General features: G+C 46.5%; 1 protein-coding gene across 1 annotated transcript; it reads left to right on the top strand.

Annotated features, from left to right (window-relative positions):
• Positions 1-459: 459 nt before the first annotated feature.
• SPATC1L (spermatogenesis and centriole associated 1 like) lies at positions 460-26,149 on the top strand (the record flags this gene model as incomplete). The annotated part of the gene is given in 5 exon segments (XM_079704283.1): positions 460-661; positions 14,971-15,321; positions 24,989-25,084; positions 25,087-25,139; positions 25,650-26,149. Coding segments are annotated over 5 exon segments (1,029 nt in total). The 3' UTR covers positions 25,977-26,149.
• Positions 26,150-26,418: the final 269 nt, after the last annotated feature.

The following is a 26,418-nucleotide window of genomic DNA, read 5'->3' as shown; positions in this document are numbered from 1 at the left end:
CCGGACCCTCTGGACCAGGGGAGCGTGGTCGGCAGGTGGCCTCCAACTGCCAGCCCCCTCGAGCCCGGTGGGGCTGCGTGGGCCGTGGGGGCCGTCGAGGGGCTCCCCGGCCCGCCTTCCTTGCGTCCAGGGCCTCCTCTCCCTCCGGGGTGTGGCCCAGAGTTCTTGCTGTTCCTGGGACATGCCAGAACATTCCTGTCTGGGCCTCGGCCTGCGCTTTCCCTGCGCTGGGGTGCCCATCCCGCGAGGTCTCAGGCGCCCCTCCCCACCCTCCCGCCCCCTCCCCTCCACTCCCTCGTGGCCTCGGGAAGCCGCTGCTTTAAGGGCGACATCACAAGGCTGCGGAAGGCCAGGGGCGTGGAACTCCGGGCTCTTCTCTTGGTGTTTCTGGAGTGCCCCATGGCTCTGGATTTCCACCTCCATGGGGCCACGGGCCCGCATGTGAGCACTGACACGGCCATGGCTGAGGGCAGCGAGCTGATGAACAGGCTCGTGAACGAGAACGCGGACCTCAGGAAGCAGGTGCGCCTCGTGAAGGCGAACCAGATGCTGAAGCGGCTGCTCAGTGCGAGCTGCCAGGAGGGCTGTGGGCCCGGGGGCCGCGACCTGCTCATCCCCAAGGCGCCTGCCTACCCCGAGGCCTGCTCCCCTCGCGGTGCAGGTGAGCCCGGGCCTGTGTCCTCAGGCGGGTCCGCGCCTGGGAGGAGGGCGGGCAGGTTACCCGCTTGGGCTGGTGGGGCTCTCTGTCCGTGGTGGCCGCCGAGCTGCTGTCCCAGAGGCTACAGACAGCACATCCAGGTCCACAAAGTCAGCCCGGGGGTGCTGGCAGGGCTGGGCCATGTGCGCATCTCCTTTCCTGGGATCCGGGCCCGCCGGGCATGCTCGGCCCTCGGCCGGGGCAGCTTCGCCCGCCGCTCTGGCCGTCAGTCAAGGCCCATTGCGGGGCTGAGCCGTGACCGGGCTGGGAAGGGTGCCCAGGAGGGAGGACCTGCAGCATCACCGGCAGGAAGTGAGTGAGGGACCGTAGAGCAGCTCGCCCTGTGGGAGCCGCTCCAGAGGCCTGACACTTTCTGTGGAAGTTAGTTGGCTATGCTTTAAACATTTTCATACGTGGAGTATGATTTAGGTCGTGGTTGGAGCCCTGACCTTGGTCTGAGTGGTTGGGATGTGGACAGTGGGCCCCTGACCAGGCAACCTCCTTGTCCCTGGAGATGGTGATCACTCACTGCCCAGCAGGGCGGGCAGAGTCCACACCCCACCCCTCGCCTGGGTGTGCCCGCGCCCATGGACCTGCCATCTCTTGGGATGAGCCGTTCGACTGGGTGTGAGATGTTTTCCTTTCCTTTTGGAAGCAGTTGAAGCTGCTTCCAAAGCTGCTGCCAGTTCTGCAGCAGGATGCCCGGGCTGCCCTGGGGACCTCTGTTGTGTGGTCACCTCCTGGAGTCCACCGAATGCCTGCTGCCACCCTGAGCAAGCAGGCCCACGTGGAAGGTGGCGCCATCACCCATCAGCCCCCTGCACGCAGCTTGTGGGTGCAGGGCCCCGTGAGCGAGTGTGTCCCCAGGGTGTGAGGGTCCCTCATGGCATCTCCACACCTTCAGCCTCAGGGGGGCCTTGAGGAAGGAGCTCAGACAAGCAGGGGGTCCTCGCTGGGGGGATGGAGGGTAAAGGAGGGGCAGCTGGAGAAACCCGGGGGCCCGTGTCGTAAGCTCCTGCCGCTGGTCGAGACACACACTTGTCCCCGGGCGCTTGCTGAGGAGGAGCTGGCCTCACGGTGCTGTGTCCTGCGTGTGACGCCTGCAGAGGGTCCATGCCGCCTTCGCAGCCTACGAGGGACGCCTAGTGCACGGAGGCTCATGAGGCACTTGTCGCAAGGCCTCATCTGCACTGTGACAACTGTCAAGAGTCACCTGCCTTGTGCCGCTCTGTCACCCTTCATCCCAAGAATTGAGCTGTGCCAGGGCCTACCCTCAGGGCTCAGAGCCATCCACGTGGTCAGCCGGGGACAGGCTCTCTGGGCCCTCCCTCACTCCCCGCCTCACCGGGCCGGATGCGTGGGCTGCGGGCGAGGTGCTCAGGCTGGGCTGTTCCCCGTCAGAGTCCAAGTCGGGCCAGAGTCTCCGGGACCGTGGCCAGCACCCCGCCTGTGGGCAAGCCTAGATCCTGCCGGACAGCAGTCGTAGGAGGAGCCCCAGCCCCTGGCCAGCCCGTGGCCACCAGGCCTTCCACAGAGAGGCACCTCCATGCCCAGGGTTCAGCCTTCGGCAGAGGGTGCAGCCTTGGCCTTGGGGCTGGACTTGGAGAACCAGCAGGTGTTCCTGCAAGCAGCTCATGGTACAGACGGGAGCACTGCACACAGCAGCGGCTCACTGTCTGTGTTCGAAACAGGATGTGCTCTGGAAACCCATTTTTCTCATTTACCAGAGTCACTCAGGGAACATAACTACCCCAAGGCTCAGCCTGAGCTCCTGACCCCACTCCCAGAGGCAGCCGCTCTCAACGTCTACTCGTGTCTCTCTGACACTGTCGGTGGCTATTTGTGTGTGTGTCTAGGGATCCCTTTGGTTTACATAAATGGGGCTGAGCCGTTCTACACTTGGATTTCCCCAACCGTCCATCTTGCTGCCACTGCCCATCGGCCCTCTCCTGGAGGGTACACTGTTCCCTGTGGGTTCACCACAGCCCTTCAGCCGGGACCCCACGACAGGAGCGCCTTTCCAGCTCCCTGTGACTACGGATGGCCCCACGTGTGCCTCTGCGGCCTGCCGAGGGGTAGCTGTCGGGAAACCCTTAGGTCAAAGGCCGCGTGCAGTTGAAACGTTGAAGAGGACACTGGGACCCTCTCCAAAAGGCCGCGGCCTCTACACCCTGCACCTTCCCAGTACACGGCCTCACCTGTGGGAGCTGAGCCAGGCCACACTGGGGTCTCCTGGGGCCACTTCGAGCATGTGGTACACATGATCCAAGGGACAGAGGCGGGGGCGGCCTCGACCATCCCGGCCCCTCCCTCCTGGTCCTTATTCCTTCAGACCATCCTGGTCCCCGAGCCCCTCGAGTCATGGCGCCTCTGCTGTTGCCTGGACTCCTTGTTGTCCTGGGTGGAGTGTCAGGTGATTTAAGTAGTTTCTGGGTATCTCTCTGCCTCTTTCCCTTTAACACCGTGACGTGGCTGTTTCTGTATTGTTATAAATATATTTCAAATGGCTGTGTAATATTCCAAAAATCAGATGAACCACAATTTAATGAACTCTTCTTATGTTTGAAATGACAGTTCTTTTTTCTTACCCTGAGGTAAATACCACAGCAAAATACTTTATATTTAGGGTTATTTCCTTAGGGTATGTTTTCCTAAAAGTAGAATCACTGGCTCAGAAGGCAGGGGTACTTTTTTTCACATTTCTTCTGCTTACATTCACCCAGAGGATGATTTCATCTACTGCAGTTTTATTAAGCTATTTTCGCTCTGTTTCTTCAAGTCTCTTTAGCCATTTCTCACACATAAATCTTTCACATTAATTAGTTTATTCCTGGGGCACTTTATGTTACTTGTTGCAGTCATGGATGGGATTTCTTTTTCCATTGTATTTTCGGTTATCAGTGTTGCTATGTTTTGGTAAGCTGTTGATTTGTAGATATTTATCCTATATCCAGCCCGTTCATAAGCTGTTTTATTCTGCTAAGTTTTTCAGTTCATTCTCCTATGTTTTCTAAGTCTGTAGTTGCTCTGTTTACAAACGATCATTTTAAACGAGGTTGGCAGCTCATACACTTGTTTCTGTCTTTGTCTTTGTTCCTCAGAACTCCCAGGACCTTTGGCCTTGGCAGCCTACCCCCTATCCTCCTGGTGGGTGGTGGGCAGTGAATGGCCCTGTCTGCCCAGGGATCGGGGGCTGTGCAGTCTGGGTGCTGGGGAAGAGTCTTTCTAGTCCTTATTTTTAAAGAACAAAAATGAAGAATTGAGAAACAGCTCATTTTGTTAAATTTTTATGACCTCGTTTCGGCATCGGTGGAAGTGCCCTCAGCTGCTTCTCACAGCTCGTCTGTGGGGTCTTGTTATGCTGCTTTGTTGAGAGACCCTGTGGGTCCTGGGCCTGAGCTGTGTCTGTTGTGGCATCTGTTTGGCTGGGGCTTTGCTTAGGATCTCTGGACTCTGTTCCTACATGAATCTGGGCTACAGTTTTCTTTCCATGGGCTGTCTTTGCAGGGATTTGATATCAGAGTTGCAAGAATCTATAACCTTAATAATCAAGCATCTTTTAATTTTTTCAGTGTTCCAACCTTATTTATATGATGTAGGGATTGTGAATTGTTTGGGAACTTGAAAGAACTCACTCACCAACCAATCACCCAGGCCTTCAGCCCTTTGCAGCATAATTATTCTGTAACTTCTAGGTTTTTCTTTTCTTTTCTTTTCTTTTTTTTTTTGCGGTATGCGGGCCTCTCACTGTTGTGGCCTCTGCCATTGCAGAGCACAGGCTCTGGACGCGCAGGCTCAGCGACCATGGCTCACAGGCCCAGCTGTTTCACAACATGTGAGATCCTCCCAGACCGGGGCACGAACCCGTGTCCCCTGCATTGGCAGGCAGACTCTCAACCACTGCGCCACCAGGGAAGCCCCTAGGTTTTTCTTTTTTGCTTATTCGTCCATTTAGGTTTTCTACTTCTGAGTCATTTAAAATAATTTCCCAGATGATCTCTCCTTTTATTAAAAATTTCAATTAATACTCAATTGTATATAATATCAATACTTTTATAATTTAAACATTATCTTCCTAGTCATTCTTATATCACTTTTCTCATTTCCAATTTTATTCCTTTATGTTTTCTGTTTCTCTAAAGTAGCTTTCCACAGTTTCACTATCTTATTGGACTTTCCATAGAGCTGTTTCAAGTTTATTTCTGCTGCCATTTTTATTATTTTCTAACTTTTTCTTTCCTCAAGAGTTCATTCCCATATGAATGTTTAATTTTTTGATGATGTTTTAGAAGTAATTAAAGGATTTAAGTTACTAATTTCACTCTAAATACAGTTTTTTGTTTGATAAAGTATTTTTTTAAATTTATTTTTTGGCTGCGTTGGGTCTTTGTTGCTGCATGCAGGCTTTCTCTAGTTGTGGTGAGCAGGGGCTACTCTTTGTTGCGGTGCATGGGCTGCTCATTCCATGGCTTCTCTTGTTGCAGAGCATGGAATCTAGGCGTGTGGGCTTCAGTAGTTGTGGCACATGGGCTCAGTAGTTGTGGCTCGCAGGCTCTAGAGCACAGGGTCAGTAGTTGTGGTGCATGGGCTTCCTTGTTCTGCAGCATGTGGAATCTTCACGGACCAGGGCTTGAACCCGTGTCCCCTACATTGGCAGGCAGATTCTTAACCACTGTGCCACCAGGGAGGTCCCTCTAAATACAGGGTTTTTTTTAATTTTTAAATTTAATTTTATTTATTTTTTAATGCAGCAGGTTCTTATTAGTTATCCATTTTATACATATTAGTGTATATATGTCAATCCCAATCTCCCAATTCATCCCACCACCACCCCTGCCCACCACTTTCTCCCCTTGCTGTGCATACGTTTGTTCTCTACATCTGTGTCTCTATTTCTGCCCTGCAAACTGGTTCATCCGTACCATTTTTTCTAGGCTCCACATATAGGCATTAATATATATTTGTTTTTCTCTTGCTGACTTACGTCACTCCGTATGAGAGTCTCTAGATCCATCCACGTCTCTACAAATGACCCAATTTAGTTCCTTTTTATGGCTGAGTAATATTCCATTGTATATATGTGCCACATCTTCTTTATCCATTCATCTGTCAAAGGACACTTAGGTTGCTTCCATGTCCTGTCTATTGTAAATAGAGCTGCAATGAACCTTGTGGTACATAACTCTTTTTGAATTATGGTTTTCTCTGGGTATATGACCAGTAGTGGGATTGCTGGGTCGTATGGTAGTTCTATTTTTAGTTTTTTAAGGCACCTCCATACTGTTCTCCATAGTGGCTGTATCACTTTACACTCCCACCAACAGGGCAGGAGGGTTCCCTTTTCTCCACACCCTCTCCAGCATTTGTTGTTTGTAGATTTTCTGATGATGCCCATTCTAACTGGTGTGAGGTGATACCTCATTGTAGTTTTGGTTTGCATTTCTCTAATAATTAGTGATGTTGAGCAGCTTTTCATGTGCCTCTTGGTCATCTGTACGTCTTCTTTGGAGAAATGTCTATTTAGGTCTTCTGCCCATTTTTGGATTGGGTTGTTTTTTTTTTGTTATTGAGCTGCATGAGCTGCTTGTAAAGTTTGGAGATTAATCCTTTGTCAGTTGCTTCATTTGCAAATATTTTCTCCCATTCTGAGGGTTGTCTTTTTGTCTTGTTTATGGTTTCCTTTGCTGTGCAAAAGCTTTTAAGTTTTATTAGGTCCCATTTGTTTATTTTTGTTTTTATTTCCATTACTCTAGGAGGTGGATCAAAAAAGATCTTGCTGTGATTTATGTCAAAGAGTGCTCTTCCTATGTTTTCCTCTAAGAGTTTTAGAGTGTCCAGTCTTACATTTAGGTCTCTAATCCATTTTGAGTTTATTTTTGTGTATGGTGTTAGGGAGTGTTCTAATTTCATTGTTTTACATGTAGCTGTCCAGTTTTCCCAGCACCACTTATTGAAGAGACTGTCTTTTCTCCACTGTATATCCTTGCCTCCTTCGTCATAGATTAGTTGACCATAGGTATGTGGATTTATCTCTGGGCTTTCTATCCTGTTCCATTGATCTATGTTTCTGTTTTTGTGCCAGTACCATATTGTCTTGATTATTGTAACTTTGTAGTATAGTCTGAAGTCAGGGAGTCTGATTCTTCCCACTCAGTTTTTTTTTCCCTCAAGATTGCTTTGGCTATTCGGGGTCTTTTGTGTCTCCCTACGAATTTTAAGAATTTTTGTTCTAGTTCTGTAAAAATGCCATTGGTAATTTGATAGGGATTGTACTGAATCTGTAGTATAGTCATTTTCACAATAGTGATTCCTCCAATCCAAGAACATGGTATATCTCTCCATCTGTTGGTATCATCTTTAATTTCTTTCATCAGTGTCTTATAGTTTTCTGCATACAGGTCTTTTGTCTCCCTAGGTAGGTTTATTCCTAGGTATTTTATTCTTTTTGTTGCAATGGTAAATGGGAGTGTTTCCTTCATTTCTCTTTCAGATTTTTCATCATTAGTGTATAGGAATGCAAGAGATTTCTGCACATTAATTTTGTATCCTGCAACTGTACCAAATTCACTGATTAGCTCTAGTAGTTTTCTGGTGACATCTTTAGGATTCTCTATGTATAGTATCATGTCATCTGCAAACAGTGACAGTTTTACTTCTTATTTCCCAATATGTATTCCTTTTTCTTTCTTTTTCTTCTCTGATGGCCGTGGCTAGGACTTCCAAAACTACGTTGAATAATAGTGGTGAGAGTGGACATCCTTCTCTTGTTCCTGATCTTAGAGGAAATGCTTTCAGTTTCTCACCATTGAGAATGATGTTTGCTGTGGGTTTGTTGTATATGACCTTTATTATGTTGAGGTAGGTTCCCTCTATGCCCATTTTCTGCAGAGTTTTTATCATAAATGGGTGTTGAATTTTGTCAAAAGCTTTTTCTGCATCTATTGAGATGATCATATGGTTTTTATTCTCCAATTTGTTAATATGGTGTATCGCATTGATTGATTTGCGTATGTTGAAGAATCCTTGCATCCCTGGGATAAATCCCACTTGATCATGGTATATGATCCTTTTACTGCACTGTTGGATTCTGTTTGCTAGTATTTTGTTGAGGATTTTTGCATCTATATTCATCAGTGATATGGGTCTGTAATTTTCTTTTTTTATAATATCTTTGTCTGGTTTTGGTATCAGGGTGATGGTGGCCTCATAGAATGAGTTTGGGAGTGTTCCTTCCTCTGCAATTTTTTGGAAGAGTTTGAGAAGGATGAGTGTTAGCTCTTCTCTAAATGTTTGATAGAATTCACCTGTGAAGCCATCTGGTTCTGGACTTTTGTTTGTTGGAAGATTTTTTTTTTTTTAATTTATTTTTTATTAGTTTCTGTTTTATAACAAAGTGAATCAGTCATACATACACATCTGTTCCCACATCCCTTCCCTATTGCGTCTCCCTCCCTCCCACCCTCCCCATCCCACCCCTCCAGGCGGTCACAAAGCACCGAGCTGATCTCCCTGTGCTCTGCGGCTGCTTCCCACTATCTATCTACCTTACGTTTGGTAGTGTATATATGTCCATGCCTCTCTTTCGCTTTGTCACAGCTTACCCTTCACCCTCCCCATATCCTCAAGTCCGTTCTCAAGTAGGTCTGTGTCTTTATTCCTGTTTTACCCCTAGGTTCTTCATGACATTTTTTTTTTAAAATTCCATATATATGTGTTAGCATACGGTATTTGTCTTTCTCTTTCTGACTTACTTCACTCTGTATGACAGACTCTAGGTCTATCCACCTCATTACAAATAGCTCAGTTTCATTCCTTTTTATGGCTGAGTAATATTCCATTGTATATATGTGCCACATCTTCTTTATCCATTCATCCGATGATGAACACTTAGGTTGTTTCCAGCTCCGGGCTATTGTGAATAGAGCTGCAATGAACATTTTGGTACATGTCTCTTTTTGAATTATGGTTTTCTCAGGGTATATGCCTAGTAGTGGTATTGCTGGGTCATATGGTAGTTCTATTTTTAATTTTTTAAGGAACCTCCATACTGTTCTCCATAGTGGCTGTACCAATTCACATTCCCACCAGCAGTGCAAGAGTGTTCCCTTTTCTCCACACCCTCTCCAGCATTTATTGTTTCTAGATTTCTTGATGATGGCCATTCTGACTGGTGTGAGATGATATCTCATTGTAGTTTTGATTTGCTTTTCTCTAATGATTAATGATGTTGAGCATTCTTTCATGTGTTTGTTGGCAGTCAGTATATCTTCTTTGGAGAAATGCCTATTTAAGTCTTCTGCCCATTTTTGAATTGGGTTGTTTGTTTTTTTGCTATTGAGCTGCATATAAATTTTGGAGATTAATCCTTTGTCAGTTGCTTCATTTGCAAATATTTTCTCCCATTCTGAGGGTTGTCTTTTGGTCTTGTTTATGGTTTCCTTTGCTGTGCAAAAGCTTTGAAGTTTCATTAGGTCCCATTTGTTTATCTTTGTTTTTAGTTCCATTTCTCTAGGAGGTGGGTCCAAAAGGATCTTGCTGTGATTTATGTCATAGAGTGTTCTACCTATGTTTTCCTCTAAGAGTTTGATAGTTTCTGGCCTTACATTTAGGTCTTTAATCCATTTTGAGCTTATTTTTGTGTATGGTGTTAGGGAATGATCTAATCTCATACTTTTACATGTCCCTGTCCAGTTTTCCCAGCACCACTTATTGAAGAGGCTGTCCTTTCTCCACTGTACATTCCTGCCTCCTTTATCAAAGATAAGTTGGCCATATGTGCGTGGGTTTATCTCTGGGCTTTCTATCCTGATCCACTGATCTATCTTTCTGTTTTTATGCCAGTACCACACTGTCTTAATTACTGTAGCTTTGTAGTATAGTCTGAAGTCAGGGAGCCTGATTCCTCCAGCTCCGTTTTTCGTTCTCAAGATTGCTTTGGCTATTCGGGGTCTTTTGTTTTTCCAAACAAATTTTGAAATTTTTTGTTCTAGTTCTGTGAAAAATGCCAGTGGTAGTTTGATAGGGATTGCATTGAATCTGTAGATTGCTTTGGGTAGTAGAGTCATTTTCACAATATTGATTCTTCCAATCCAGGAGCATGGTATATCTCTCCATCTATTTGTATCCTCTTTAATTTCTTTCATCAGTGTCTTATAATTTTCTGCATACAGGTCTTTTGTCTCCTTAGGTAGGTTTATTCCTAGATATTTTATTCTTTTTGTTGCAATGGTAAATGGGAGTGTTTTCTTGATTTCATTTTCAGATTTTTCATCATTAGTGTACAGGAATGCCAGAGATTTCTGTGCATTAATTTTGTATCCTGCTACTTTACCGAATTCATTGATTAGCTCTAGTAGTTTTTCGGTAGCATCTTTAGGATTCTCTATGTATAGTATCATGTCATCTGCAAACAGTGACAGCTTTACTTCTTCTTTTCCAATTTGGATTCCTTTTATTTCCTTTTCTTCTCTGATTGCTGTGGCTAAAACTTCCAAAACTAGGTTGAATAAGAGTGGTGAGAGTGGGCAGCCTTGTCTTGTTCCTGATCTTAGTGGAAATGGTTTCAGTTTTTCACCATTGAGGACAATGTTGGCTGTGGGTTTGTCATATATGGCCTTTATTATGTTGAGGAAAATTCCCTCTATGCCTACTTTCTGCAGGGTTTTTATCATAAATGGGTGTTGAATTTTGTCGAAAGCTTTCTCTGCATCTATTGAGATGATCATATGGTTTTTCTCCTTCAACTTGTTAATATGGTGTATCACGTTGATTGATTTGCGTATATTGAAGAATCCTTGCATTCCTGGAATAAACCCCACTTGATCATGGTGTATGATCCTTTTAATGTGCTGTTGGATTCTGTTTGCTAGTATTTTGTTGAGGATTTTTGCATCTATGTTCATCAGTGATATTGGCCTGTAGTTTTCTTTCTTTGTGACATCCTTGCCTGGTTTTGGTATCAAGGTGATGGTGGCCTCGTAGAATGAGTTTGGGAGTGTTCCTTCCTCTGATATTGTTTGGAAGAGTTTGAGAAGGATGGGTGTTAGCTCTTCTCTAAATGTTTGATAGAATTCACCTGTGAAGCCATCTGGTTCTGGACTTTTGTTTGTTGGAAGATTTTTAATCACAGTTTCAATTTCATTACTTGTGATTGGTCTGTTCATATTTTCTGTTTCTTCCTGGTTCAGTCTTAGAAGGTTATACTTGTCTAAGAATTTGTCCATTTCTTCCAGGTTGTCCAGTTTATTGGCATAGAGTTGCTTGAAGTAGTCTCTTAGGTTGCTTTGTATTTCTGAGGAGTCTGTCGTAACTTCTCCTTTTTCATTTCTAATTTTATTGATTTGAGTCCTCTCCCTCTTTTTCTTGATGAGGCTGGCTAAAGTTTTATCAATTTTATTTATCTTCTCAAAGAACCAGCTTTTAGTTTTATTGATCTTTGCTCTGATCTTTATGATTTCTTTCCTTCTACTAAATTTGGGTTTTGTTTGTTCTTCTTTCTCTAGTTCCTTTAGGTGTAAGGTTACATTGTTTATTTGAGATTTTTCTTGTTTCTTGAGGTAGGCTTGTATTGCTATAAAATTCCCTCTTAGAACTGCTTTTGCTGCATCCCGTAGGTTTTGGATTATCATGTTTTCATCGCAATTTTTCTCTAGGTATTTTTTGATTTCCTCTTTGATTTCTTCAGTGATCTCTTGGTTATTTAGTAATGTATTGTATAGCCTCCATGTGTTTGTGGTTTTTTTTACGTTTTTCCCCCTGTAATTGATTTCTAATCTCATAACGTTGTGGTCAGAAATTTTGCTTGATATGATTTCAATTTTCTTAAATTTACCAAGGCTTGAATTGTGACCCAAGATATGGTCTATCCTGGAGAATGTTCTGTGCGCGCTTGAGAAGAAAGTGTGATCTGCTGTTTTTGGATGGAATGTCCTATAAATATCAATTAAATCTATCTGGTTTATTGTGTCATTTAAAGCTTGTGTTTCCTTATTAATTTTCTGGCTGGATGATCTGTCCATTGGTGTAAGTGAGGTTTTAAAGTCCCCACTATTATTGGGTCACTGTTGATTTCCTCTTTTATAGCTGTTAGCAGTTAGTTGCCTTATGTATTGAGGTGCTCCTATGTTGGGTGCATATATATTTATAATTGTTATATCTTCTTCTTGTATTGATCCCTTGATCATTATGTAGTGTCCTTCCTTGTCTCTTGTAATAGTCTTTATTTTAAAGTCTATTTTATCTGATATGAGTATTGCTACTCCAGCTTTCTTTTGATTTCCATTTGCATGGACTATCTTTTTCCATCCCCTCACTTTCAGTCTGTATGTGTCCCTAGGTCTGAAGTGTGTCTCTTATAGACAGCATATAGCTGGGTCTTGTTTTTGTATCCATTCAGCAAGCGTTTGTCTTTTGGTTGGAGCATTTAATCTATTCACGTTTAAGGTAATTATCGATATGTATGTTCCTGTGACCATTTTCTTAATTGTTTTGGGTTTGTTTTTGTAGGTCCTTTTCTTCTCTTGTGTTTCCCACTTAGAGAAGTTCCTTTAGCATTTGTTGTAGAGCTGGTTTGGTGGTGATGAATTCTCTTAGCTTTTGCTTGTCCGTAAAGCTTTTGATTTCTCCATCGAATCTGAATGAGATCCTTGCCGGGTAGAGTAATCTTGGTTGTAGGTTCTTCCCTTTCATCACTTTAAATATATCATGCCACTCCCTTCTGGCTTGTAGAGTTTCTGCTGAGAAATCAGCTGTTAACCTTATGGGAGTTCCCTTGTATGTTATTTGTCATTTTTCCCTTGTTGCTTTCAATAATTTTTCTTTGTCTTTAGTTTTTATCAGTTTGATTACTATGTGTCTTGGCATGTTTCTTCTTGGGTTTATCCTGCCTGGGACTCTGTGCTTCCTGGACTTGGGTGACTATTTCCTTTCCCATGTTAGGGAAGTTTTCAATTATAATCTCTTCAAATATTTTCTCAGGTCCTTTCTCTCTCTCTTTACCTTCTGGGACCCCTATAATGTGAATGTTGGTGCATTTTAATGTTATCCCAGAGATCTCTTAGGCTGTCTTCATTTCTTTTCATTCTGTTTTCTTTATTCTGTTCCGCGGCAGTGAATTCCACCATTCTGTCTTCCGGTTCACTTATCTGTTCTGCCTCGGTTTTGCTGTTATTGATCCTTCTAGTGTATTTTTCATTTCAGTTATTGTATTACCCATCTCTGTTTGTTTGTTCTTTATTTCTTCTGGGGGTTTGTTATTTAATTCTTCTAGGTCTTTGTTAAACATTTCTTGCATCTTCTCGACCTTTGCCTGCATTCTTTTTCCGAGGTCCTGGATCATCTTCACTATCATTATTGTGAATTCTTTTTCTGGAAGGTTTCCTGTCTCCACTTCATTTAATTGTTTTTCTGGGGTTTTATCTTGTTCCTTCATCTGGTACATAGCCCTCTGCCTTTTCATCTTGTCTATCTTTCTGTGAATGTGGTTTTTGTTCCACAGGCTGCAGGATTGTAGTTCTTCTTGCTTCGGCTGTCTGCTCTCTCCTGAAGAGAATTTAGATGAGTACTTTTATCCACCAATTCATTTTCAGACTTTCTCAGTTTGTAATGCTCTTAAAACATCCAGGTTGAGATGTAGAGTCAGCAGCATCAGAAACTCAGATGATAGATCTTGACTGATGTAGACAAAAATGAATCAATAGTCAATCTAGGGGCTTCCCTGGTGGTGCAGTGGTTGAGAGTCCACCTGCCGATGCAGGGGACACGGGTGCGTGCCCCGGTCCGGGAAGATCCCACATGCCGCGGAGCAGCTGGGCCCGTGAGCCATGGCCGCTGAGCCTGCGCGTCCGGAGCCTGTGCTCTGCAACAGGAAAGGCCACAACAGTGAGAGGCCCACATACCACACACACACAAAAAATAGTCAATCTAATGATACCAAGGGACCGCAGCTGATCGAAAACCCAGTCTTCAAACTGAGAGCAGAGTTCTTCCCATTACATGTTAAATCCTCTCTGAAACCCTGCTAGTGTTGGAGGGTCTCCTGCAGAGGCGCGGGTGGCTGTGGCTCACTGTAAGGACAAGGACACTGGCAGCAGAAGTTCTGGGAAGTACTCCTTGGCGTGAGCCCTCCCAGAGTCCGCCTTAATACAGTTTTAAATGTACAGTTTTAAATGTCATAATATATATAGTGTTCTGATTTTCGGTATTTTTCAATAATCATTTTTTTCCTATTTTTATTTCCTCCTTGATCTGATCATTACTTAAGAGAGTACTTTTAATTCTGAGGAGATAGCATTTTCTATTGACTCTCATTTTTCATTTACAGTTTTATTGTAATGTGACCTGAAAATTTGGACTTCACTGAGGATTAAATAAAATGTTTAATTTAACGTTTAATACAACTTTATTAAGGCTTGGGAATAACAGAAGGGAATTTCAATTCACTAAATAGAAACTAAATGAAAAGTGCAAACCCACCTGGCCACACAACAATCCCTTTAAAACTGGGTCATAGATGTGGCTCTTCCCCAAGTCCATGAGGTGAGTTTTTCCAGCCCCTGCCCACTGCTGGAACAGCCCACTTCCCCTCGGAATATTTGTGTCCTGAGCACAGGGCTCCAGGCTCCTCTGGGGCTGAGCCAGAGGAAGAATCCAGCTCTGGGGACCCTTGATGCCTCAGCCTTGTTAAGTTCCTGAGGCGTGTCCCGTTGACAGTTTGTGGGCTGTGTGTTTGGCAGGGGATGCACATCGAGGGACGCTCATCACGGCTTTGCTTTTACAAGGAAACTTGGAAACAGCCCCACATGCATCAGTGGGATGATGGTTAAAAAAATCTGTGATCTGTCTGTGTGCAAGTGTGTGTGCACGTGTGCCAGGAAATGGTTAAATGAACCAGTGAGCTACCAAATGACTCAGTCAGTGTGGATAAATCTCAAAAAAAGGTAAGTTTCAGAATAAAACGTGTCAGATGATACCATTTATGTAAAATTTAAGAAGCACATAAAAGTCACTGTCATAGTGTGTGGATGCACAGGTGGGAGGAAGCGTCAGAGGCACCCATGCTCGCTGTGCCCGTGAACCTGAGGCTGCTGGTGTCCTTGGGCGCCGGCGCCCATAGCTGTTTCGCCCACGTGTCCGTCACCTCCTCCAAAGCGGAAATGGGAGCAGGTGTCAGAGCCGGGGCAGGGTGTGTGCGTGTTCTTAAAGTGGTCTCTCCACTTCTCGGGATGTTTAGGGAGCCTCAGCCTGGCGTCTCCTTCCTCTCCTCCCTGCCTCAGTTCCAGATTTTGGAAGGTTCAACAGCGGCCTTGATGCGCCCTCCCAGCTGCAGGCGTCTTCCCTGGAGGACCTGCTGTGCTCACACGCCCCGCTCTCCAGCGAGGGCGATGCCTCCCCGGGCTGTGCGACCTCTTCCCAGGTGTCATTCAAGGCTTTCCTCAGCTCCCCGGAGCTGTCTGCGCCCTGCGGCTCTGACTGGAAGCTGTCCCCGCTCCTGAGTCCCTTGCAGGACCTGCTGGCGGACAAGAGTCTGCTGGAGCCCAGGGAGGTGGGCCGGCCCAAGAAGGTGTGCTTCTTGGAGAGCAGCCTGCCCTCCGGGGACAGGACCAGAAGGAACTTCTACCTTAACGGTACAGCGGGCGAGGGGTGGGTGCGGGGTGGGAGGCGCTGCTGGGGAGCGTGGTCCGGGCTCTGTGCTGCTGCATTTATCTGCGTCAGTGTGGATTCCAATACACACTGTCTCAATTACGGTAGCTTTATAATAAGACTAAATCAGATAGTATAAGTTCTTCAACTTTGTTCTTTTTGTCAAAGTTGTTCTGGCTATTCTAGGTTCTTCTGTATGAATTTTAGAATCAACTTGCCCATTTCTACAAAAAAACCTTGCTGGCATTTTGATTGGAATTGTCCTGGACCTCCAGGTCACTTTTCAGAGAAATGGCATTGTAACAATATTGAATCTTCAGATGTGTGGACACTGTACTGGCATATCTTGTTTTATTGCACTTTGCTTTATGTGTGCTTCACAGATATGGCATTTTTTACAAATTGAAGGTTTGTGGCAGCCCTATGTGGAGCAAGTCTATTGGCACCATTTTTCCAACAGCATTTGCTGACTTAATGTCTGTGTGTCACGTTTTGGTAATTCTTGCAATATTTCATACTTTTCCATTATTATTATCTTTGTTGTGGTGACCTTTGATCAGTGGTCTTTGATGTTGCTATTCTAGCTGTTTGGGGCACCAAGGACTGCACGCATACAAGACGGCAAACTTAACGCATATACGTTGTGGGCGTTCTGGTTGCTCCACCTACCAGCCCTCCCCTGTCTCTCTTCCTCTCCTCAGGCCTCCCTATTCCCTGAGACAAAACAATATTGAAATTGGCCAATTAATAACCCTACAATGGCTCTAAGTGTTCAAGTAAAAGGAAGAGTCACATGTCTTTCACTTTAAACCACAAGCTAGAAATGATGAAGCTGAGTGAGGAAGGCAGGTCAAAAGCCGAGATGGGCTAAAGCTGGGTCTCTTGTGCCAAACAGTTAGCCAAGCTGTGAAGGCAAAGGAAAGTTCTGGAGGAAATTAAAGTGCTACAGTGATCACACGAGTGATAAGAAAGTGAAACAGCCTTATTGCTGATATGGAGAAAGTTTCAGTGGTCTGGATAGAGGATCAAACCAGCCACAACGTTCCCTTCAGTCAAAGCCTAATCCGGAGCAAGGCCCTAACTCTCTCCAATTCTATGAAGGCTGAGAGAGGTGAGGAAGCTGCAGAAGAGAAGTTTGAAGTTAGCAGAGGGTGGTTCATGAGGTTTAAGGAAAGAAGCCATCTCCATGACATAAAAGTGCCAGGTGAAACAGCAAGTGCTGATGTAGAAGCTGCAGCCAGTTGTCCAGAAGATCCAGGTAAGATGATTCATGAAGGTGGCTACACTAAACAACCGATTTTCAATGTAGACGAAACAGTCTTCTGTTGGAAGAAGATTCTATCTAGGACTTTACAGTTAGAGAGGAGAAGCCACTGCCTGGCTTCAAAGCTTCAAAGGACAGGCTGACTCTCTTGTTAGGGGCTAATGCAGCTGGTGACTTGAAGTTGAAGCCAGTGCTCATTTATCATCTGAAAATCCTAAGACCCTTAAGAATTATGCATTTATCATCTGAAAATCCTAAGAGCACTCTGCCTGTGCTCTATAAATGGACAACAAAGCCTGGATAACAGCACATCTGTTTGCAAAATGGTTTACTGAATATTTTAAGCCCCCTACTGAGACCTACTGCTCAGAGAAAAGATTCCTTTCAAAATATTACTGCCCATCGACAATGCACCTGGTCACCCTGGAGCTCTGATGGAGATGGACAATGAGATAAAGGTTGTTTTCATGTCTGCTAACACAACATCCATCCTGCAACCCATGGATCAAGGAGTCATTCTGACTTTCAGGTCTTATTGAAGAAATACATTTCGTAAGGTTACAGCCACCACAGGCAGTGATTCCTCTGATGGATCGGGGCAAAGTCAATTGAAACCTTCTGGAAAAGATTCATCATTCTAGATACCATTAAGAACATTCATAATTCACGGGAAGAGGTCAACATATCAACATTAAGAGGAGTTTGGAAGAAGTTGGTACCAACCCTCATGGATGACTTTGAGAGGTTCAAGACCTCAGTGTGGGGCTTCCCTGGTGGCACAGTGGTTAAGAATCTGCCTGCCAATGCAGGAGATACGGTTTCGAGCCCTGGTCCTGGAAGATCCCACATCCTGTGGAGCAACTAAGCCCGTGCGCCTCAACTACTGAGCCCGCACACCACAACTACTGAAGCCCGCACGCCTAGAGCCCATGCTCCGCAATAAAAGAAGCCACCTTGATGAGAAGCCCTCACACCGCAACAAAGAGTAGCCCCTTCTCACCGCAACTAGGGGAAGCCTGTGCGCAGCAACGAAGACCCAACTCAGCCAAAAACAAAACAAAACAAAACAAAACCCTAATATTCGATTATTAAAAAAAAAAAAAAGACCTTAGTGGGGGAAATAACTGCAGATGTGGTGGAAACTGCAGGAGAGCTAGAATCAGAAGTGGAGCCTGAGATGTGACTGACTTGCTGCAATCTCAGGATAAAGCCTTCATAGATGAGGAGCTGCTTTTTATGGATGAGCTAAGAAAGTGGTTTTTTGAAATGGAATCTACTCCTGGTGAAGATGCTGTAAAGATTGTTGAAATGACAGCAAAGGATTTAGAACATTACATAAACTTAGTCAATAAAGTAGCAGCAGGGTTTGAGAGGATTAACTTTAATTTTGAAAGAAGTTCTATCGTGGGTGAAATGCTATGAAACAGCATTGCATGCTATGGAGGAATTATTCTTGAAATGAGGTGCAGTCAATGTGGCAAACTTCATTGTTACCTTTTTGAAGAAATTGCCACACCAACCCCAGCCTTCAGCAACCACCACCCTGATCAATCAGCAGCCATCAGCACTGAGGCAGGGGCCCTCCCCAGCAAAAATGTTGTGACTCACTGAAGGCTCAAACGATGGTTAGCATTTTTTAGCAATAAAATATTTTAAAATTAAAGTATGTACATTGGTTTTTTTTGGACATACTGTTATTGCACGCTATAGACTACAGTATAGTGTAAACCTAATTTTATGTGCACTGAAAAACCAAAAAAACTCATGTGACTTACTTTAGTGTGATATTTTGCTTTATTGTGGTGGTCTGGAACTGAATCAGCAATATATCCAAGGTATGCCTTTATATCTCTCCATTTATTTAGTTCTTTAAAAATATCATTCAAGCCGCCATCCTCATTAGTATAGTGGTGAGTATCCCCGCCTGTCACGCGGGAGACCAGGGTTCGATTCCCCGACGGGGAGGCAACACGCCCTCAGGACTTCCCTGGTGGAGCAGTGGTTAAGAATTCACCTGCCAATGCGGGGGACTCGGGTTCGAGCCCTGATCTGGGAAGATCCCACACACCGCAAAGCAACTAAGCCCATGCACCACAACTACTGAGCCTGTACTCTAGAGCCCATGAGCCACAACTACTGAGCCCATGTGCCACAACTACCGAAGCCCGCACACCTACAGCCTGCACTCCGCAACAAGAGAAGCCACTGCAATGAGAAGCCCATGCAGCACAACGAAAACCCAATGCCTCCAATAAGTAGATAAATAAATAAAGTTTAAAAAATCACTCAGCAATATTTTATAGTTTTCTGTGTACAGATCTTGCACATTTTTGTTGAATTTATCCCTTAGTATTTCATGTTTTTGATGCTGAAAAATAAATAGTATTTTTTTTATCAATATGAATTTCTGATTGTTTCTAGTATATAGTAACACAATTGGTTTTGTATATTGACCCCATGATGGTTAATTTTATTTGTCAACTTGACTGGGCCATTAGGTGCCCAGATATTTGGTCAAACATTATTCTGGGTATTTCTGTGAGGATGTTTTTGGATGAGTTTAATATTTAAATCAATAGACTGAGTAAAGTAGATTGACTTCCTTAATGTGGGTGGGCCTCATCCAATCAGTTGAAGGCCTGAATAGGACAAAAAAGCTGACTCTCTCCTAAGTAAGAGGGAATTCCTCCTGCCTGACTGCCTTCGGATTGCAACTGAAATCTCAGCTCTCACGCCTCCAGTCCTTTGAACTGGAGCCACACCATTGATTCTCTTGTTTCTCAGACCTTGAGCTCAGACTGAGACTACATCATCAGCTCTTCTGAGCCTCCAGCTTGCTGACTCACCCTCACAGATCTTGGGACTTGTCAGTTTTCATAATCACACACACACACACACCACACATTGTTCTGTTTCTGTTTCTCTAAAGAACCCTGACAAATAGAATCTTGTATCTTGCAACTTAACTGAACTCACATATTTGTTCTAGTAGGTGTTTTTTTTTTAGATTCCTTAGGATAGATATCATGTCATTTGTGAATAAAGACAAAGTTATTTTTTCATTTCTAATCTGTATGCCTTTAATTTCTTTTTCTTGTCTTATTGCATTGGCTGGAACAGTGTTGAATAGAAATGGTGACGGTGGGCATTCTTGTCTTTTTTGCATTTAGCGGGAAAGCATTCAGTCTGTCATCATTAAGTATGATGTTAGCTAAGTTTTGTAGATGCCCTCCATCAGGTTGAGGAAGTTCCCTTTAATTCCTTGTTTGCTTAGAGTTATCCTGGATGTATTTTGGAATTTCTTGAATGCTTTTTCTGCACCTATTGAGATGAGCATTTGGTTTTCATTTGTAGTTTGTTAATATGGTAAATAACATTGATTGATTTTTGAATTATAAACCAACCTTGTATTACTGAGATAAACCTCACTTGGTCATGATGTATTATACTTTTTTGTATTGTTTGATTCAATTTACTAAATTTTTGTTAAGAATTTTTGCAGTCTGTGAGGTATATTGGTCTATAGTTTTCTTATAATGTCACTTTTTGACTTTGATATTGGGTTAATGTCAGCCTCAGTGAATGAGGAAGAAAGTGTTCCATTCTCTTTAACTATCTAGATGAGTTTGTGTAGAATTGGCATTATGTATTCCTTAGGTGTCTGGTAAAATTCACCACTGAAACCATCTGAGCATTGAATTTTCTTTGTAGGAACATTCTCTCCCCACCCCAACAAATTCAATTTCCTTAGTTGATATAAGGCTGTTCAAATTTTTTTTTTATTTCTTCTTGAGTGAGATTTGGTAGTTCACTCATAAAAAAAGATACAAAAGTGAGCTTTTGTATCTTTTAAGGAATTGGTTCATTTCATCCAAGTTGTTAAACTTATTGGCATAAAGTTGTTGTTAATATTACATTATTATCCTTTTAATGTCTGTAAAATCTGTGGTGATGCCATCTCTCATTTCTGATAGTGGTAATTTTTGTCTTCTTTTTTTCTGTAATAAGTCTGGATAGAGGTTTATCAATCTTACTGACTTTTTTTCTTTGAGGAATAGGTTTTTGGCTGGATCTTGGAAGGCCCAAGTTGGCTAGACATGATTTCTAGATCCTCTCAGGTGTAGCTCGTTTCTTCCGCCTAATTTATACTTTAGGGAGAGAGGGAAGCAGGGAGAAGGACTGATTCCTGATAAGATAAATGTATTAATACAGAAGGGGGAGTTTGCACCCTGCTCCTCCATGGGCCCCATTTTCCCTAACATGTTTCTGTGCAGTGTATCTGGTTCTCAGCTTTAATTCCTGGGTACCTTCTGCAGCATGCTAAGTGATTAAGGAAGGAGAACACTGAAAACTACAAAACATGGTTGAAAGAAATTAAGATCTAAATAAATGGAAAAAATCTTGCAGTCATGGCTTAAAAGACTTAATATTATCAAGATGGCAAAACTCCCCAAATTGATCTACAAATCACAATGCAATCCTTATCAAAATCCCACCTGGCTCCTTTGCAGAAATTGACATGCTGATCCTAAAATTTGTATGGAAATGCATGGGACTCAGAATAGGCAAAGCAATCTTGAAAAAGGAGAATAAAATCGGAGGACTCACATTTCCCAATTTCAAAATTTACTATAAAGTTACAGTAATCAACAGCATGGTACTGGTATAAGAACAAGCATACAAGTCAATGAAATAGAATAAGTCCAGAGATAAACCCATGCATTTACAGGTTTGATCTTTGACAAGGGGTTCCAAAACAATTCAGTGGGGAGAGAAGAGTCTTTTCAACAAACGGTGCTGGGAAAGTGGATATCCACGTGCAAAATAATGAAGTTGGACTTCACACAACGTATGAAAATTAACTAAAAATAGATCAAAGACTTAAAGGACCTAAAACCATAAAACTCTTAAAAGAAAACATAGACATAACTCTTATGACCTTGGATTTGGCAATAGAGTCATAGCTGTGACACCAAAGGCATGAGCAACAAAAGAAAAAACAGATATATCAGACTTTATCAAAGGTAAACACTTTGGTGTTTCAAAGGAACATTTCACGAAAGTGAAAAGTCAACTCACGGAATGGGAGAAAATATGTGTAAATCATGTATCTGATAAGGGAACAGTATCCAGAATATATAAGAACACTTACAACTCATCAGTAAAAGACAAACAATCCAATTAAAAATGGGCAAAGAATTTAAATAGACATTTCCCCAAAGAAGGCAGACAAATGGCCAATAAGCACGGGAAAAGATGTTCAATATCCTCAGCCATCAGCGAAATGCAAATGAAAACTGCAGTAAGACACCACTTCACATCCACCAGGATGGTAATAATAAAAAAGATGGACAATAACCAGTGTTGGAGAGGGTGTGGAGGAATTGGAACCGACACACATTGCCACTGTGGAAAACAGTTTGGCAGTTCCTCAAAAAGTTAGACATAGAGTTACCTCGTGTCCCAGCAATTCCATTCCTAGGTATATCACCGAAAGACTTGAAAACATTTGTCCACACAAAAATGTTTATATGAGCGTTCATAGCAGCATTATTCATATTAGCCAACAAGTGGAAACAGCTCAGATGCCTATCAATGGAGGAATGGATAAACAGAATGTGCTGTACCCATACAATGGAATGTTATTCAGCCATAAATAGGACTGAAGTTCTGACACACGTTACAACATGGATGTGCCATGAAAACATGCTGGGTGAATGAAGCCAGTCACGAAAGAAGATCACATTTTATGTGATTCCACTGATATGAAATGTCCAGAGTAGATAAATCCATAGGGTCAGAAAGTAGATGTGTGGTTGCAGGGTGAACTGTGAGTGACTGCTAATTGGGTACAGGGTTTTGTAGACTGTGGTGATGGTTATACGACTTGGTGAATATACTAAAAGCCACTGGATTGCATATTTGAAAACAGTGACTATTATAATGTGAATTACATCTCAATAAAAAGAGTTAAAAGTCATTGGGGGGCTTCCCTGGTGGCGCAGTGGTTGAGAGTCCGCCTGCCGATGCAGGGGACACGGGTTCGTGCCCTGGTCTGGGAAGATCCCACATGCTGCGGAGCGGCTGGGCCCGTGAGCCATGGCCGCTGAGCCTGCGCGTCTGGAGCCTGTGCTCCGCAACGGGAGAGGCCGCAGCAGTGAGAGGCCCGCGTACCGCAAAAAAAAAAAGTCATTGGGAAGCAGCGAGCCCCTCAACACCTCAGTTCCTTTGTGTGTAAGTGGAGTCTGAGGCCCCTCGAAGGCTCATCGTGAGGATGAGTCAAACCACGGAAGGACCAGAGATGCTCCTGGAGGAGGGAACGGACGCAGCCCGGCCTCAGCTAGGTTGGTTGCTCGCGGCCTCGAGGGCCCCTCTGAGGGGGTCCGAGCCCCTGTTACCAGGAACTTCCCCGTCACCCCCGGTTTAACCCTGAGTCCAGAGCCTGTCCTGCCGCTCCGGCTGCAGCTGCCAGATTACCTTCTCGACACCCTCTGTGGCTCCCTGTCTCCACAGGGTCAGCCCAGCATTTCTCCTGGGCCCTCGGACACCTGGCTCTCTGCCGCCCCCGACCCTGTGACCTTGTGACCCCAGGGCCCTCACAGGGCTCTGGGTCCTGTGGCTCAGGGGAGGCCCTCTGCCCCGGGCATCCACACCCCCTCGGCCCCTCCCTCGGCCCACCCATCTGCCCGGCCCACATCCCCTGAGACCCGGACTGTTCTGAGTTCGGCCTCGCCCTCCCCGCTCAGCACCTGCACAGGCCCGGCCGAGGGAGCGGAAGGACGGACGTCCCCCCAGCCTCTCCTGGAGTCCACAGAGGAGGAGGCTGCCAGTACCTGGCCTTGATAAGCCCGAGCTGACTGGCGATCAGGTTCCTATGGAGAGTGACCAGGCGGGGTTCTGGGATGGGGGGCTGTGTGGACAGTCACAGGATGGGGCCGAGGGAAGCAGAACAGCTGCCCGAGGTCACGGGCAGGGTTGGTCCTGGAGCCCAGCGCTCACGCCCACACAGACAGCCTGCAGGAGCAGTTCAGCAACTCCCCGGGCCACTGAGCCCTGCCAGCATGGGTGGGGAGTCAGGCCGACCTCTCTGTGTGCCGGGGGTCCTGAGCCTTCGGTGGGCACAGGTGTCTGTGGGTAACAGGACCGGGGGGCCGGCTCTCCACGCGGGGCTCCCAGCCGGTTGTGCACTGCCCGCCCGGTGGACGGACCTGGCAGGGCTGCACCATCCAACACCCTTGGAAGGGGTTTGGATCACGGGCGGGTTTGAAGGTTGCAGGGCTTTAGGAAAAGCTTTAGAAACGGGCACGTTATTAAATGTCTCCCGTGGGGAAGAAAGGGCAGAGCGTGGAAGGCACAGGATCCTGTGCCGAGAGCCCGCGTCCCCCCAGCCGGGCGTGTCCTGGTCAGTGAGGGCGCCCCGGGCATCGTGAGGCGGGGCCTTTCTCACTCCGCTGTCTCTTAAGGTCAGGTGCACCTGGTGATAGCAGTGGGCAGGCAGTGTGACCTTCACAGAGCGCAGTGGCTCTGAAGGTACCGACCGTGTCACGGCTGTCAGGTGGAAGGCTTGCTGACGTCGGAGGCTGCTGTGGGGAGGGGGGTGTGGGAGCAGGGTTTGGAGGGGAGGGTGGTTGACGTGCCGGGGTGACGGTGGGAAACAATTAAAATCAGAATCTCCTGCCAGCGCAGCAATCCTGTTCACAACGAAGGGAAGTCTTACTACCGAGTAAGCACTAGACCAGCATGCGATGCACACAGGCTGCCAAGACAGAGCCTCACCGTTTCACGTAGCTACGCAGACTGGACCCACACGTGTTACTTACATGTCCTTCAGTTAACAAGACCCCACCCTCAGGTGGGGGACACGCCTAGCCCATCCTGTGTTCACCTGGTCATAGGGCTGGGGCCTCTGAGGGGTCAGCCTTGACTGGGAACTGAGCAGACTCGGGGACCAGAAAAATAATGCTGGGCTGTGAAACAGGCTTTTAAAGTGTCTACGCCCATCTTGGTGGGGGAGCGGGGGAGGGATGGAGAAAGGACTTGGGATCAGGGTGCGCAGGGGACGTGCCAAGAACGGGGAGGAGAGGAAAGCTCCCTTTCCCCTTTGGCAACAGAAAATTCAAAGTTTCCTTTTAAATTTGTGTTTGCCTCGCAGTGGAGGGCAGGTGTCAGTGGGGAGGAGGGTCCCCCTCAGGTCACAACCAGGGCCTTGCGGAAGGCTCTGCCGGGCTCCCGAGGCTTCACCCCAATCCCACAGTGTCTGCGTTTGGGGCGGTCCTCTCCCTGAAATGGACCCTGGAGCACAGGCAGGAGGAAGGTGGGTGGCCCCTGACCCTCCGAGTCCTGGCCAGCCTGTCTCACTGCCCCCCCCGCCCCCCTCCCCCCCGCAGAGATCCAGAGCTTTGCCGGCACCGAGAAGGACGGGCGCATCGCTGGGGACATCGCCTTCCAGCTGGACCGGCGCATCCTGGCCTATGTCTTCCCAGGGTGAGCCGGCTCTATGGCTTCACTGTGTCCAACATCCCTGAGAAGATCAAGCAGGTGCGCCTCCCTGCCTGGGGGCCGTTCCTGCCCTAGAACACGCCCTGCCCTGGGGTCCCCTTGCTGCCCCGTCACACGTGGCGCCCACACAGCTGCAGCCCTGGGCGAGCCTGAGTGGTGTCTGAGGCAAATGTGCCAGGGGACACGATGAGCGGGTCCCATGAGGCCCTTTGCCCCCGCCCTGTGCTTCCTGGCTTGGGACAGTCTCAGGAGTGGCTCCAGGCCGGGGAGTACTTTCACGCTCAGCCCCAGCTGGCAAGACACCTTCTGCGAGCCTGCGGTGCAGCTCCCTGCTCTCCCTGACACTGTGTGCCGGAGGGAGACTGGGGGACGGCTCCCCTGGCGGGGGCCTGGCTGTGGGCCTCAGTGTCACCACCTACACAGCTGCGCTCGGGGAATCTAGCCCCTGCCCCGCCCCGGCCCTGGGCCTGGGCCTCGCCTCCCGCCCCACTCCACGCCCCCGTCTGCGGGTTCCGGGCTCCGCCCGCCCACCCGCGCCTGTGCCCACAGACGTCCATCAAGTCCCTGGACGGCTCAGTGGACGAGAAGAAGCGGCGAGAGCTGACGCGCCGCTGCCTGACGCTGACGGCGCGCCTGCAGAGGCTGGGCTACGACCGCCACGTGCACCTCGTGTTCAGCGAGTTCCTCATCAACACCTACGGCATCCTGAAGCAGCGGCCCGACCTGCGCGCCAACCCGTCACACAGCAGCCCGGCCGCCCTGCGCAAGTTGGTCATCGACGTCGTGCCCCCCAAGTTCCTGGGCGACTCGCTGCTCCTGCTCAACTGCCTGTGCGAGCTCTCCAAGGAGGACGGCCGCCCGCTCTTCGCCTGGTGAACCCGCCGACCCGCGCCCCCCCGCAATCAACGCGTGTTGCAACCCGGGCGCCGCGCTCCTCGTCCGCTCCCCGGGCGCGCTGAGGGCGCTGGGGCCGCGGGCGCCGCCGCCCGCCCCACCGCCCCCACCTGCCCAGTGAGTCGCACTCTATTAAAAGTCGTCTGTTTGCTGTTCCTCCTTTACCGCTGCTCTTTGAGGGCGGAGGCCCCGCTGTGTTTGGAACGAGGCCACCAACCGCGAGGACCCGCCCGCACACACGGCGCCTGGCCCCCTCCCCTGGGGTCGCAGTGCCTCCTCTCGGAAGGGCGGCGGTCCGTCCCCCTGGGGGTTTCCCCGAAGGCGGAGCCTGGGGCAAGGATTCAGCAGCAGGCAGGGCAGCTGCAGAATCTGCAGGGCAGAGTGAAAACACAGGACCCTTTTTCTTTTTTTCTTGTTTTTTTTA

Source organism: Hyperoodon ampullatus, assembly GCF_949752795.1.
Source record: "Hyperoodon ampullatus genome assembly, chromosome: 5".
Lineage (NCBI taxonomy): Eukaryota > Metazoa > Chordata > Mammalia > Artiodactyla > Ziphiidae > Hyperoodon > Hyperoodon ampullatus.
Note: the sequence above shows the minus strand (reverse complement) of the source record. Positions and strands in the feature narration are given on the sequence as shown.